General features: G+C 37.5%; 1 protein-coding gene across 2 annotated transcripts in view; it reads right to left on the minus strand.

Annotated features, from left to right (window-relative positions):
- Alkbh8 (alkB homolog 8, tRNA methyltransferase) overlaps positions 1 to 14900 on the minus strand; it is a 65193-nt gene extending 50293 nt beyond the window's left edge. The window contains exons 1-7 of one of the 2 annotated variants that reach the window (XM_005346813.2): positions 14881 to 14900; positions 11211 to 11346; positions 7356 to 7593; positions 6291 to 6422; positions 5384 to 5479; positions 3506 to 3610; positions 1466 to 1536 (exon numbers count right to left, since the gene is read on the minus strand). In XM_005346813.2, coding sequence (XP_005346870.1) covers positions 1466 to 1536; positions 3506 to 3610; positions 5384 to 5479; positions 6291 to 6422; positions 7356 to 7593; positions 11211 to 11346; positions 14881 to 14894 — 792 coding nt within the window. In that variant the 5' untranslated portion in view covers positions 14895 to 14900. Of the gene's footprint in view, positions 1 to 1465; positions 1537 to 3505; positions 3611 to 5383; positions 5480 to 6290; positions 6423 to 7355; positions 7594 to 11210; positions 11347 to 14510 lie in introns of both variants that reach the window. The other variant, XM_013346106.2, reaches the window with a different exon arrangement.
- Between the last annotated feature and the right edge of the window lie 882 nt (positions 14901 to 15782).

Genomic DNA, 15782 nt, shown 5'->3' on the forward strand with positions numbered 1-15782 from the left:
AAAAAAAAAAAAAAAAGAAAAAAAAAAGAAAAAAAAAAGAAGCCAGAGTACTTAAGCTATAGAGATGGAAACTGTACAGATATAAGGGGAAAGAGACAAAAGGAGGAAGAAGGGAGGAGGAAAGGAGGGTGAGAGGCAAATAGTACTTGCCTTTAGGAGAGACATCAGATTTCGAACAACCCCTAGTCAGATGCTCTCATATTTCAAAAATTATTTTGGATTTTTTTTTTTAATTTCTGTCTGAAAGTCCATTTGAAACTTGTATATACTATAAGTGTTACATCTCTGAGAGGAAAGGTATTCTGGCAGTAGAAAGATAAGAAATACCAAAGTCATATCACCCAACAAACCTAACACAAAATAATTTTTGGAAAAGACACAAGAGGGTGTTTGTCTCTGCTTGGAAGAAAAGCAGCAAAGAACTGAACAGGACATCGGCTTTATATAGGGTTTTTGGGGGGAGAAAGACCTCTCCAGGGTGGCCTGATCTTGAGGCAAGTTCAGAAATTGCTGTAATTCTCTGGCCTGATCTTGGGGGCAAACTCATGAATTAATGGAATTTTGTGACCTGATCGCATGCCTTTTTTTTTTCCTGTAGGGTAGAGCTTAGCCACCTGCATCTCCAGACAGAAATGGCCATTAAAACTGTAAGAGTAGTCTTGAGGGACAGGGCCCGGGCCACATGCCTCAAGGGGCTAGGTCTGGCTCTCAGAGTCGTCGGGGCCTGGTCCCTCTCATTCACTGAGGGGCTTATATTCACCATATTAAAGCATGGCTCTGCGTGTATAGCAGCTCAAGCAAAGTGCAAGAGAAATCAATCCCTGAATAAACATGGGCCTTTCCTTTACCTGGTGGGGCAGATATTACCCTCTGCTAACATTTCTGAAAGCCCTGACTCAAGTTACCCAAGAATAAAGGTCTACCATGTGGCCGGTGTGGAGGCACAGGCTTTTAATCCTAGCACTCAGGAGGCAGAGGCAGGTGGATTTTTGTGAGTTCCAGGCCAGTCTGGTCTACATAAGGAGATCAAAGCCAAAAAGATTACATCTAAAGCAACAACAGCCAAATAAATAAATGAGTAGTTTATGTATTTGTATTTCAGTTCTGTCATTATCTCATTATCCTTCATACAGGGACTATCGTTTGCCATCAGGCAACAATGAAACAAAGGCAGGTCAAAAATTGGCCAAACAGTACCCGAGAAAATCTATCTGTATTTTACCCAACTGCTAATTTGAAATGTATCAATAAATGTATAGACTTTCCTGGCATCTGATGACAACTTAAAAAAAAGGGGGGGGGAGGGGTGGTCATTTAGGAACTAACATGCTAACAAAGTTCTTTCCTTTTAGAAATTTTAATTAGAATGGATAATCCCACATGGGGAAACAAGGCACCATGGAAGGTAAAATAGGCTAAAAGCTGATTTAAAAACAAAAAGAAAAAAAAATGCTTCAGCACTTACCTCTGACCCCAAACTGAGAGAAATAATCTCATCCTCAAATGCAGAATGTGTGTCAATATGGGCAGGAATTCCTGAGATAGAAAACATGACAATATCACTTCATCGTCCATAGCAGATTTAGACTACACGCATGTAGTATCACATAATTATGGTGAAAAGATTGTTTGGTTCTTAAGAACGTACTATAATCTCAGTTAGAGGGAAACAGAATGAATATGACTCAACAGAATTAAGCTAAATATAAAACAGGATAACTTGACATCAAAGTAAAATGACATTGAGAACTGACTTTAAATAAAGTCTCAGGAGTAACTGCTTAAATAGGACACTTTCCATTCACAATCCAGGAGGCCAATGTGGAAGACAGATACAAATCATTCTTTTCCATAAACACTGGGATTCTCAAAGACTCTGACAACAGAGGCCATTAATACACTAAATATTTAGTGTATTAATAATTAAGATACCACTTTTTCCATTCATCAGTCTGGCAAATGAGTAGAAATTGGTAAAAAACTATAACTCAGAGAAAAGATACAAAGAAGAAAGATACATCCTACTACAGGATGTATAGACTGGTGGAAAGCCAGACAGGAAAACAAGAAATTCTTACTTACAATAATTACACCACAGTACACATCTAAAGGCCTAGCCCTGCGGGAGCTGGGAAAGGAGCAGCTCAAGTTTGAGTCAGTCTTGAGGGCTGGGAATGCAGCACCGTGACTGGGTTCCTGTCTAGCAGGTACTAAGTGACTGGGTTCCTGTCTAGCAGGTACTAAGTGACTGGGTTCCTGTCTAGCAGGTACTAAGTGACTGGGTTCCTGTCTAGCAGGTACTAAGCTGTGGCGATATTCTGTTTGTACTATAATAACTAAGTTTGCTGGAAGATCAGAGTGCAGTTTTAGCCACTAGTTAACCACAGAGGCCAGGCATGTGGGAAAAGGAAAGAGGAAGTGATATGGCTCAATAGAGAGAAAAAGTGATAATAAGGCAAGGTATAGAAAGAAGTTCAACCCTTTTCAGATGAAAAGTTAGCTAGGTTAAGAGGTGGCTGTTGCTTGCTCCTTTGTCTCTCTGATCTTTCAACATTTATCCCAATATTTGACTCCAGATTTTTATTATAATTCACACTACACTAGATCCTAAATTTAATCCTCAGAATCACAATGAAACAATAAAAAATAAAATATAAAGCATTCCATGATTAAAAAAAAAGAGGGACAAAAAGCAATTCCCTTTGGGGTGGGGGGTGGGGAGAATCACTTAACTACAAATATAGGGTAAAAATGCTACTAATAAGCTACCTATACCTAAGATTTTCACTGACAAATACTCCTAGAATTATCTTACAAATTCTAAAGCAGGAGGAGAAAAATCATCCAACCAGTTACCTTTCTTCCTTTCTGTGGCTAACTTGCTTCTTCTATTATGCATTTCTTGTTTTCCAAGCTACCAACTCCCTCTCTAGTATGTTGACAGAGGAACAAAAACTAAAAACAGCCATGTATATCCATTTAGTTATATTTTATAATGGAAGCTCCTCAAGCGATGGAGGTACAGACTACAAGTAATAAGAAGTAATACAGATACTGAATATTATCGAAGCAGTCTAAAACTTAATTTTAGATAAAATAAAAACAAAAAACACTGAATTTTGATCTCGAAAAGTTTCATAACCTTCTTAATTCTGAAATACACAACAGGGATATTAAAGAAGAAACAAAGGGGGCTGGGGATATGGCTAAGTGATTAAGAGCACTAGATACTCTTCCCAGAAGACCCAGGTTCAGTTTCCAACCCCACATAGCATCACAACCATCTATAACTTCAGTTCCATGGGACACGATAGTTCCCCTCTGACCTCCTAGGGCACTAGAGTCACACATGATTCACAGACATGCAGACAGTCAAAACACACACACACACACACACACACACACACACACACACACACACACACACATATATATATAGAGAGAGAGAGAGAAAGTTAAAAGAAAATAGATAACCTAAAATGAAATAAAATGTTTTTTTACCTACCATGCCCAGGCTCATACTGATTTATGGTCAACTGATCAGGTTTATGTTTAATGTAACCTTCTTTCAACCATTTTTCCAAAATGCTGTTGCAAATATCAGGAAGACCTAAAGTTGGTAACCAGAAAAGCAAAACACACTCAGAAACTATATATTTAACCAAAAATATAAAAGTAACATTGATACTAATCTGAGCTTTTAGTGTTGTGGTCAAAAAAAAGATGACAAATCCACAGGCAAAACAAATTAAAAATAGATCTGTAAGAATATTTAAAATTTTTACACCATTGACACAATCAAATAAAAATCACAAAATAATAATTTTGCTAATAACAAATTTGACATTTTGTAAAATGATAATAAACTTAATATACATTGAAATGCCCTTATCCAATATTACTGTTTCATATATACTTTATACCAGGCTGAGAGTAATCTTATATCTTATTTTTGATGTGCTTATGTTTTGACTATGACTCATCACATAGGCTTAGATATGGATATTTTCCATTGGAAGCATCATATCTACTCTCAAACATCCTCAGATTTTAGAGAAATTGGAATTTTATATTTTCAGATTTACAGAGACTCAACCTAGAGACTTTATGTTAGAAATTAAATACTTTGTCAAATTTTAAATATCTACAAGGCACAAGGAGTATATGTGAGAAACACGCTATAAGTGGATGATAGAGCACTACTTTTACAATACGAAGCTATTCATGTTCAACTATGTGCTTGAATAGATACACACAGTTTGGATATGAACTTATTTCATGAAAAGTGAGAAGAATGTGTGTTAACCTGATTAGAGCACATGTTTCTAAAGGGAAGAAGAGAATGAGGATAGACGTAAATAGGAAAACACAAACTGAGGTAATTCTAAAAAAGAAAAAAAATATATGCACTCAAAAAGATAGAGAAGGAACATGCAAATCAACAAAATCAGAAGGAAAAAGGGGGGACATAATAGACACCAAGGAAACCAGAAAATCATTAAAAACCTATATACCACACAACTGGAATATCTAAAAGTGACAAATTTCTATTTATTTATTTATTTATTTGTTTATTTATTTATTTATTAAAAATTTCCACCTCAATTCCACTCTTGGGAATATACCCAAGAGACAGACAAATTTCTTAATAGTTACCATAGTTAAATCAAGATCAGAACTAGAAATAGTCATTAAAAGTCTCTAAACCAAAAAAAGGCCAGGGCCAGAATTCTACCACATGTTCAGAAAAGAAGTAATACCAGTATGCCTAAAATTATTATACAAAACAGAAAAAGAAGCAACAATGCCAAGTTTATTATGAGACTAGTCATCCTGATACTGAAACCACACAAAGACTCAACAAAGAAGAGAATTAATGACCAATATCCCTCAACACAAAAATATTCAACAATTAGTTAATAAGAAGCCTGAGCAAACAGGTCAACCGGTTGATAATTAATATAAACTTCTGTGTGTTTTTTGGGGACTGAATGGATACAGGACCAGGTGGGACAGAAACCTCTGTCAACACAGGGAGAAGATGGAGGAGAAACTGCAGTCAGGATGCAAAATAAATAAACGAAGGGAGGGAGGGAGGGAGGGAGGGAGGGAGGAAGGAAGGAAGGAAGGAAGGAAGGAAGGAAGGAAGGAAGGAAGGAAGGAAGGAAGGAAGGAATAGAAGTAGACAAGAGCTTCGACTTCATCTGTATATTTGAACTTTTATAACTAAACCCGGCCACTTACTGAATGATAATGCTCTCAATTTAACCAGTCACCTCAAAAATTGACCTACAGATGACATGCACCTCAACTACTATAGATTTCTTATATATCACATCATTCTTCCCATGCCAGTACCCGCTGTGTATTAATATGTACTTACCGCCAGGTAAGGGCTTATCTTTATCCACACTGTTGTTCTCATAGTTGAATTCATAACCAAAATGTTTAACTCTTCTGTGTTTTAAGGACTTTTGAACTGTATAAAGAAAATAAACTGCTTGAAAGAAAAGGACAGCACACTTCATATTTCACTCAACATTATAAGGAGTTGTTAGGCAATGACAGCTTCTAATTGCTAAATTTCCTGTTTTAATAGCATTACCCATTTTGTTTATATAATTTGTTTCTTTATGCTTAAAACACATATTAATGTGAGAGGAATATGCATATATCCTGCCACTCACAGGGTTGCTAGTTATCTGGAAAGAGGTGAAGCAGCTCTCATGGGATGTCCTATTCCAGTTAGTGCAGAGAAAATCTCAGAGCAGAGAGAAAATGTTGGGATCCAGGTCAGTCTACAGCCTTCTCATAGACCCCGATGAAACACCTAAAGGAACACTAGCTCTGTGTCCTTGCCTAGCAGCAGATCTGGCAAGGTCAAGCCTGGGGCCAAGGACAGGGCCTTGAAGGAGTCAAGGATTCAGATTCTGGGAATCTGACTTTTCCCCATTGAACAGACTACAGACTATATTTATCAGTCCCAGTCCTGAGTGCTTAGCCTGTGACACAAGTCAAGAAGTAAACAAGATTTTAAACAGTGGAAGATCTGATAAAAGCTATGTTAATATTACTCAGACTAGAGTTTAGAACAGGTCACTAATACAAATGTTATATATACTGTTGTTAAGAACTATTAGTGTGGCTTGCCTACAACCATGTCCAAGCTACTTTCAGTAATCTTGGGGAAACAGTAAAATGCTAATAAACCTATGATGTACAATGAAAGCAAGAGCAGAAACAGGATATTTTCCAAAAATCTAATTTATGGACCTTGTAGTTTTACTTACAATTCTGATTGCCTGTGTCTCCTGTCCAATTAACACTTTCCAAAAGCATTTTCTCATCCTCAGAAGAAATAATTTCTTCTACCACCAAGAGGCCGGGAGGCAAGGCTTGAAGCCCCAACTTTTTCCATTGTGCTACAGGAAAATAAATTAAAATACTCATATACAAAATCTGAACTCCTGGAAAAAATAAATTCTGCACCAATGTCACAGTTTGCAAAGCTCTAAATCACCATTTTCAGAAGAATGCTGAAGGCCCACAGAAAGGGCAAAAGCAAAGATCAAGATCAGAGTTGTACTCTTTATAGTTCGTTTTAACAAAGAATGGCACTCAAGTCTTCTGTTTGCACATGATTGAGTCACTTTGTAAACTTCATTTAAAGACAAGGCTTTTCATATAGTTATAAACTGCTATTAAAAAAATGTCAGGGGTAAAACAATACAAAATGGGGATGGAAACCACAAGATCAATTCATTTAATACAGAAAAGGCTTTAACAAAGTTCAACATTCCTTTATGATACAATCTCTGAAGAACTAGAAAGTACCATACCCCAATATATAAAGACTATATTTAACAAACCTATGGACAATTATGCTAAACAAAGAAAAACTGAATATATTTCCTCTAATATCAACAGCAATGAGACAAGGGAGTCCTCTCTCCACTAGGATTCAATATAGGGTTTGAAGTCTTAGCTAGATCAATAAGAAGAAGAAATAGAAGGGGTTCACCTACAAAAAGAAGCCAACGTATCTATAATTGTGTCTAACATCCTTACCCAACAGAAAATATTAAAATTCTTTTGGGTATATAACCAGGAGCAAGATAGCTGGAACATATGAAAACTCTATTTCAAACTGTCCACATTCTTACCAGCAGTGAGTAGGGGCTCCTCTCTTTCTGCATCAGCCTTTGACCCCAACAGGCAAACACAAACAAACACACCAGCATATACACGTGTACACACACATACACACAGACCACCACTCTCCCACACACAAAGAGTAATTGATAGAACTCCGTAAGAAGAAAACTCACACAAAAAAGTAAGTAACTTCAAGGTACCTTTTTCGACATAATTCAAGTACAGAATGATCTTCTGTCCCAAATCATCAATGATTTCTTTTCCATTGAGGTTAGCATATGCTTTCTTGGATTCTTCGATAGTTTTGTATATTACAAATGCATAAGGTTTATTAGGTGGCATTAAGAGAGCTTCCATGGGTCCAGAATTCTCTAAAGCCAAAAGCAGCTGCTTCCTGCTCACACCATTACCAAGACCACCATTGGCAACAACCAGGCTCTTAAAAAAAGGGGGGGAGGGGGTAGTGAGGTAAGTAAAAAGCAATTGATATGACCTATTTATTTGAAAATAAAATAAAATCATGATTTCAGAATACTGTAATTAATTTTTTTCCTTTGGTTATTTGGTTTGCTAGCTTCATACAAAGTATATAAACCAATTTACTGAATATTTTGGAGGAAGTTTTCCTATGCTATACACATTTATTGTTAAATAGTTTGCAATGGTGACATATTCATTTCTTCATAACCAGAAATGAAGGTTAAAATCTAACTTCCTATTATGTTTAGAAATACAAAAGCAGTCATATGATATATTTTACCAAAGAATAAATGATTTATATTTTTTGACCTATTTAAAGCTAATTAGCATAATCATAATATGAGACACACTTTACAGAGCAAGAAACTATTGAGCAGAAAACCAGGTTAAGGGAGTGAGGGAGCACTTTGGGTCTTCTGGAACCCATACTTCAAATATAATTATTCCACCATGTTTACCAAAAAGTAAAATTGCGGATTAACGAAAATTTAATTGCATGTTCAGAAGCCATGAGAAGTTTCCTGCTCAAATAAATTAATTCAGTCAAAGTAATTTAGTCAGATTGCAAGTAAACTTTTTACCTTTATAAATTTCAAGATTACTTCCTGTCACTTTGCAGACTTTAGTCATGGGATGTGAGGGAATGAGGAAATTCTTGTTTCCTTATTTTGAGGTTTATAGTCTAGAACCCTTATAGTTTCTACATTTAAAACCCACCTTATATGGTGTTAACAAATTTATCAGCTATTATTTTTGAATATTATTTTAGTGTGTGTGTCTGTGTGTACGGAAGGAAGGAGATGTATGTGGGGTGTCTGTGTCAGTGTGCAGGTGCCATAGCAGCCATCTGAAGATTAAAGGATGACTTTCTGGAGTTATTTCTCTCCTTCTACCTCATCAGGTTCAAGGACAGAACTCAGGTTGTTAGGTTTGTGTAGCAGGTACCTTTATCTCCTGAGACATCTCGCTGGTATAACCAATTACATCTAAAAACATTAAAAAAAAAAAAAAACTAATGGAATGGTATATTCTTCTCAATTTCGTCATTTATACCAAGTGTTGAAAATGTCTTTAAAAGAATATTTCAAGGATATGCAAGTCATGTAAATTTCTGTAACACAGCCTCAACTTGGTTTATTTAACAAACTATTAAAATGTGAGACCCATTCTTAGCTCACAAGACATGTTTGTTCTGAGTACAATGGTTTGCTGATTCCATGAGTTGCACTAAGTTCACAATTAGTAAATTAATGTTCATTTTATTACACAATATGAGGATATCTACAACATTCCTTGAAAAGGGTGTAACAGAATTATCATCAAACTGGATAATAAAAAAAGACAAAACTCTCTTCCCCAGAGGACAACCAAATACATTATAAGGATACACATAATAAACTCATTATTACAATACTATATTAAACAGCATAAAATTTATTCTCATATTACTTTATCATGGACTTCATGCAATAAGATGTTTTCATTAAAATATTGTAACAATTTAGTTATGTGTGGCCACTACTACAAAAAAAACACTCCCATTTTCCTAAATCTGAGTCAGAGACAAAAAGGAAAAAAATACTTTTTTCTATTCTCATGTACTTAATACAACATGATTAAAAAGACCAGCAACCAATTAATTCTAAGCAGATTCTGCAGCAAGCTCAGGTAAGTGTCCTCTAACTGCTCTCTAGACAAAATCAATTCAGTTTAACGCTAGTTACCTAGTGAGAACAACAGCACCCACAGGCTCAGTCCTGCGAGCCTGCTCCCATCAGCAGGAAACTATCACCTACACTTCTGACAAAATAGCTGTAACTCAGTTCCTGAGATTCCCTGCTCAGGGGCTATTAAATTACTAGAACAGCTCATAGAACTCAGTGAAACACTGCTCACAGCCACTCATTCATTATATAAGTTATTAAAAGGCAGCAATTCACTGCCCTCCGTGAGGACACCACCCTCCAGCAAATTACACATGTTCCAATAACCAAAAGCTCTCAATTCTGTCTTTTTATAGTTTTATGGCACCTTCCACACAGGCATGACTGAACATATCATGGGCCACTGGTTGTTATGGTTTATATATGTGAGATGTCCCTACAGTCTTAATTCTTTGGATAGCTGATCCTCATTGGATGGCACTGTTTAAAGAGGTTATGATTATATGTAGCCTAGCTGGCTGATACTGGACAGTAGAGGTGGGGCTGTAGACTGTAGCTCCACCTAGCTTCTTCTCTAGCCACTTCCTATCTATCATTTTAAGATGACTAGCCACTTCGGACACCCAAGGCCATAGGACCCAGTACTGCAATAATGCCTTTTCTGCTATAATAGACTGTAGTTTCAAAATGGTGATAAAAAAAATTCCTTCCTCCTTACTCTGTCAGCTACTTTGTTGTAGTAATAATAAAAGTAACTACCATAGCAATCAACTTCCCTTCCCCAGAGTAAGCTTGGCTAAGATTCAACTCTCCAATGATACCTAGGTATCTGTAGTGGGCAGAGGTCACTCAGAAGCCATTGGTCACTTCATTTGCAAATAAAAGACAACTAAATTCAATCCTGAGGGTCTTTAGTATGAATTTTAGGTATGGCATATATACTATATCCAGTTTAGAAACAAAAGCCAAGGCCAAAAGTAATGTTCATATCTAAATAGAGAAGTGAGTTACATTGAGTTATAATGTAAAGCCCTGGAAACCTCACAGTAGCTCATAGCATCTCAATATCCAAAAGACAAGAAAAGGTTTTCTAAATAAGGACTAATGAAAATAGTTTATATTATATAAACAAAATACTTTGTAAAATAGGGAAGGTAAGAAAAGAAGAAAGATTAGCCGGGCGATGGTGGCGCACGCCTTTAATCCCAGCACTCGGGAGGCAGAGGCAGGCGGATCTCTGTGAGTTCGAGACCAGCCTGGTCTACAGAGCGAGTTCCAGGACAGGCTCCAAGCCACATAGAAACCCTGTCTCAAAAAACCAAAAAAAAAAAAAAAGAAGAAAGATTATATTAAGATATTGAAGATCTACCTTCAAGTTTCTATTCAACCACATACTAGTTTATATTAACTTCTCAAAGATGATAGTTTTCCCATCTAGCTTTTAGAGAATTAATTAAACATAATAATGAATGTTAAATTTGCTTTATTAACTAAAAAGATTTAATATATAATTGCAACATGCTCTAGTTCAGTGGTTCTCTATCATTAGGAAACCCATACTTCTGATGGTCTTGGGAATTGAGACACTACACAGTGGCAAAATCATGGATCATGGTTATGAAATGGCAATGAAAAACTTTCATGGTTGTGGGTTCCTAAGACCATCAGAAATATGTTTTCCTATAATTGTGAACTACATGTTGAGAACCGCTCTATTTCAATCCACACTAACAACATGAATTCAAACTACAGACCATACAGAAAATGAGCACCTCCTATCACACATATATTTACTACAGGTGCAACGTATCACTGAATATTACAGCTTCAAGCTACACTTCACAATATTAACATAATACATTACAAGATTGATACAGGTATGTTCAAGTGATAACAACACTTTAAGGTCACCTGAGTGGGGTGAGACACTGCCTGGATGCCTTCGTGTTGCAGCAGCACATGCCTGGCTCTACTCTGTTTCCTCAAGAACTTCTTCTCAATTTTGTTAAGTTTTAAGCCACCTTTATGATTGATGTTCATAGTAATACTGTAGAGAAGAGGGATAAAAAGTGTAAATCTTAAAAGTCCTGGAAAAATAATTATGTTATTCATATTTTCTGTGTTTATAAAAAATTGTGTTTTGTAAAAAAAAAAATAGTTTCCTTTCAACAACCTAGAAAAGTGAAAATGAAAAAGTGAAATACTTCAGAAAGTAAGAGAAATTCATGACAAGTCATCTGTTAGCTTAAGTCCTCCATTGTGATGTAAACTGTGGGAGAGCAAGAATGCCAGCATATGGTACCTATCCAGGAACTATGGGGGAAGAATAAAGGAATGCTCAGTGAGCATTTATGCCTATTATAACCTTAGTGCCCTGACCATACAATTATAACACACTGCATGGCTTTGTGGGAACTTCTAAGTTAGCTGAGCAAAACAAATACACAACAAAAAAAAAAAAAGAAAAAAAAAAAGAAAAAGAAAATATATGACATATCTTCATATAATTAACTACTAATAGAATTTCTGTTGCTTGTTTCATAACTACAGAGAAAAACACAAAAATCAATGTAATTGAAAATATTGGAAAGATTTCAAATTAGAAGGATCAGAACATACAGTTTTTTTGTTTTTTTTTTTTTTGGTTTTTCGAGACAGGGTCTCTCTGTAGCTTTGGTGCCTGTGCCTCCCGAGTGCTGGGATTAAAGGCGTGCGCCACAACCGCCCGGCTAGAACATACGGATTTTTAAAAGGAAGTATTCAGTGAGGTAATAAAAAGCAAAGGATAAACAGAAATGTCCATCAACAGCAGTGAAATATTGTAATAAATTGAGTTTTTTTTTCTTTCTTTCTCCTTATTTTGTTGTTCTGTTTTGAACATATTATGTGAATAGGGTGTCACATATTCCACGCTGGCCTCCAACTTGCTACAAGGCTGAGGATGACCTTGAACTTCTGATACTACTGCTCAAAGACCTGCTGGCTGGCAGACATTACAGGTGTGCATCCCACAAGCCAGCTTATGCTTATTCTTTTGTTTATTGAGACGATTACTCACTATGCAGCCCTAGCTGACATAAAAGTTATCCTGTCTCACCCTTTGTGTGCTGGGACTACAAATGTGCACACCATGCACATAAATATTTTAGAGCAGCAAGTGTTTACTGAATCTCTAGTTCAGTGCTACACATCTCAAAGTTAACAAACAAAATAAACTCAAATAAAATTACATTTTAAAACAACTGGGGGCACAGTCAAAATTAATTACTAGACTTCATTTAAGGACAGAAGAAAAATGGCATTAGTTCAGTTTCCTAGAACACAGAGTACTTGTTGGACAGTAAAGTGAGTAAGGCAGGCTGGTTGGACAATACAGGTCAACTGTAATGAGAATGAGAAGACCTGCAATATCCTATCTGCAGCAAGCAGAAATGCTGATCTAATTTACACTGGAGACATAGAAGGAAAGACACAGAGAGGCCGGGCGGTGGTGGTGCACGCCTTTAATCCCAGCACTCGGGAGGCAGAGGCAGGTGGATCTCTGTGAGTTTGAGACCTGCCTGGTCTACAAGAGCTAGTTCCAGGACAGGCTCCAAAAAACCACAGAGAAACCCTGTCTCGAAAAACAAACAAACAAACAAACAAAAAAAAAAAAGACACAGGGAGAGGGGAGAAAGAAAAAAAAAGTTCCAAAAGACCAAAAGATCAACAGGCTTTGGTGATTCCTAAGATGCGAACAGAGGAATCAAGGTCACTGCATTGCTTGGATGCACCTTATGTGTGACAGGAGTTAGGTCACCACATAGTAGCCATTTAGTAGTTCAGTGACCTCCAGTCTGAGGACGTTCTCTGTTGGTAAAGAGAGTATAGAGACATAAAGGCTCTGTTACTAGCTAGATACCAGTACATCTTGCTGAATCCTACCCCAACTGGCAACTGTACTGTGCCCATTCCCAAGTCAAAAAACTGAGAGCTGTGGCTTGGAGAGACAGCTCAGTGGTTATAAACAGTGACAGCTATTCCTGAGTACCTGGATTCAAGTCCTAGCACCCACATCGTAGTTCACAACCAGGAGATCTGACACACTCTTCTGCCTTGAGCCCCAGACATGCAAGAAGTGCACAGATACACATGCAGGCAAAACACACGAACAGAAAATAAAAATAATATTTTTTTAAAAAGCTAATCAATCAACACATATAATGTGAATCTTTTGATTGTAACACACTTATTAGCAAACACTAAGAACAAACCGAAATTCCTGTCAAACAAGGCTTCACATACATGTTTTTAAAATATAAGAAATCAGTGATATGAGTTGGTTCCAAGAGAAATAGGTACGTGAGTAAGAAAAGATAGTCTTTCCTGGCTTTTGAATTTATAAGCTATCCAAAATGCACTATCTATTTTAAAAGAACACAGAAACAGTTAAGCAACCAGAAAAAAAATTACCCCATTATTTATCATACCCCTTTCTCACTTTCTGAATTACATATTCTATGTTGTTATTTTTGCTTACACTTGGTGTTTATTATCTTTTCTTACAAGTGCATAGAAATTTAACTGCATGAAGTAGTGATTTAGTAATATTCACCGGGTAGCACTTGGCACTTATACAGGATGTGATACCCAGTAAAAGCTCATTATTTTTTGTTTGTTTGTTTGATAAATGTAGTAGAATTTGTCATTTTAGCTCCTAAACTTCTCTTCTCCAGAATTCTGATTTTGGCAGCCATCTTCAACGATTTCCATAACACTGGATGTGTATCCGGATTACACGAATGTGCTGGACTCAAACTCTCACTATAGTCTTGGATTCCAGGCACACAGCTTGCAACAATAACGTTCAGTGGTTATATCTATTTAAGTCTCTCTTAGTGTCCGCATTGTTGTCTAGGTTCTCTGGGATTGTGGTTTGTAGGCTGGCTTTCTTTGCTTTATGTCTACATGGGAAGTAGAAAGTAGAAAAGACAAGATCTCCTGAGTAAATTGTGTACATGGGGACCTTGGGGGAGGGCTGACGGGGGGAGGGGAGAGACAGGGAGGGAGGGGAGCACAGAAAAATGTAGAGCTCAATAAATATCAATAAAAAAAAAAGTTCAGTGAAATCGACCAAAACCACAGGCTGACACCACCCCCACCCTAGAGGCAGAAGGGCTGATCAAGAAGCGTGTAAATCGCAAAAACATGGACGAACGTTTACTAGCTTACCTGTGCTTCACAGAATTGATGCTGACTGGAAAAGAGCTAGAATCAAGTGCCGGTCTCCAACCACAAAAGCAGCTCACACAGGCATCCCTGGGCATTCATCCCACGTCAAACGCACGAACACTAGACCCTACCAGAGCTGCCAACACCGAGGCGTGCCTGGGCCCATAGACTGCACCCTACCCAACCTGGGTGGGCCCACGCTGGCCAAGACAACGGACAAGGAACTACCCTCCATCACCGCTAAAAACTAGTACCATACTCTTCTTTCTCTCCTCACCAGAGGTTTTTACCTCACCGATGCTTTTTCTCTATCGTCAGCCAGCCCCAAAGGAGCGTATAGAGCTACGCAACCGCTCTCACACCACCTCACCTGGGCGCCGCCATGTTGTAGCCAATCGCACTACATTTCCCATGAGCCCACGGGGCTACCCCAGCTTTCCCACAACACCCTCTCCCGCCCAAAATCTTTTGTTGACACTTTCTCGGCCAAGTGTCTGTAATCTGTTGTGCTGTTTGGCTGCTTTATGTGGGTGGATAGTAATGATTGGAGGAGCACTACAACTGGCACGTTACTAAAACAGCATACTTCCTAAATGCATGCTAAGGATTTGACCCACAGATGAGTATCGTCCTCACCCTTTATCTTTGTAAAAGACCTAGCCGGTTACAGAAAACCACAACTAATCAAGATGAAGATCTGTGAAGGCCAGTGTCAACTGTCATGTACAATACAATCTTGCACCTAAATCTCAGAGATCTGCAGAGAAAAAGGAGGTAAAGCAAATGGAGAGTCATCCATAAAGTCTCACCAACTAGACTGTCTGCATATGAGTTGAACAAAACAATGAAAACAGACATGCTTCTAAGATCATACAGAAAGTTCAGGAGGCCTTAACTCTACACAAAGAACTACAGGAAAATAAGGAATTCTGAGAGCAAGAGAAATAGTCTTCTCCAGGGAAGAGCGCACCAGTTGTTATCGAATAAGTTGTCAGCCCTGAAAACACTTAAAAGCAAGCTATACAAATGTAATAATTTGTATTAATGTATACATGCACAATTAATGTTAAAAGAGGTCTTGAGTTTGAGAACATGGAGGAGCAGTACAGGAATGGATTTGGAGAGCAGAAATGCAATGGGTAAATAGCATAATTATAATCTTGAAAAACAGAAATAGTAGCCGGGCGGTGGTGGCGCATGCCTTTAATCCCAGCACTCGGGAGGCAGAGGCAGGCGGATCTCTGTGAGTTCGAGACCAGCCTGGTCTACAAG

The sequence above is a fragment of the Microtus ochrogaster genome, chromosome 5 (genome assembly GCF_000317375.1).
Source record: "Microtus ochrogaster isolate Prairie Vole_2 chromosome 5, MicOch1.0, whole genome shotgun sequence".
Classification (NCBI taxonomy): domain Eukaryota; kingdom Metazoa; phylum Chordata; class Mammalia; order Rodentia; family Cricetidae; genus Microtus; species Microtus ochrogaster.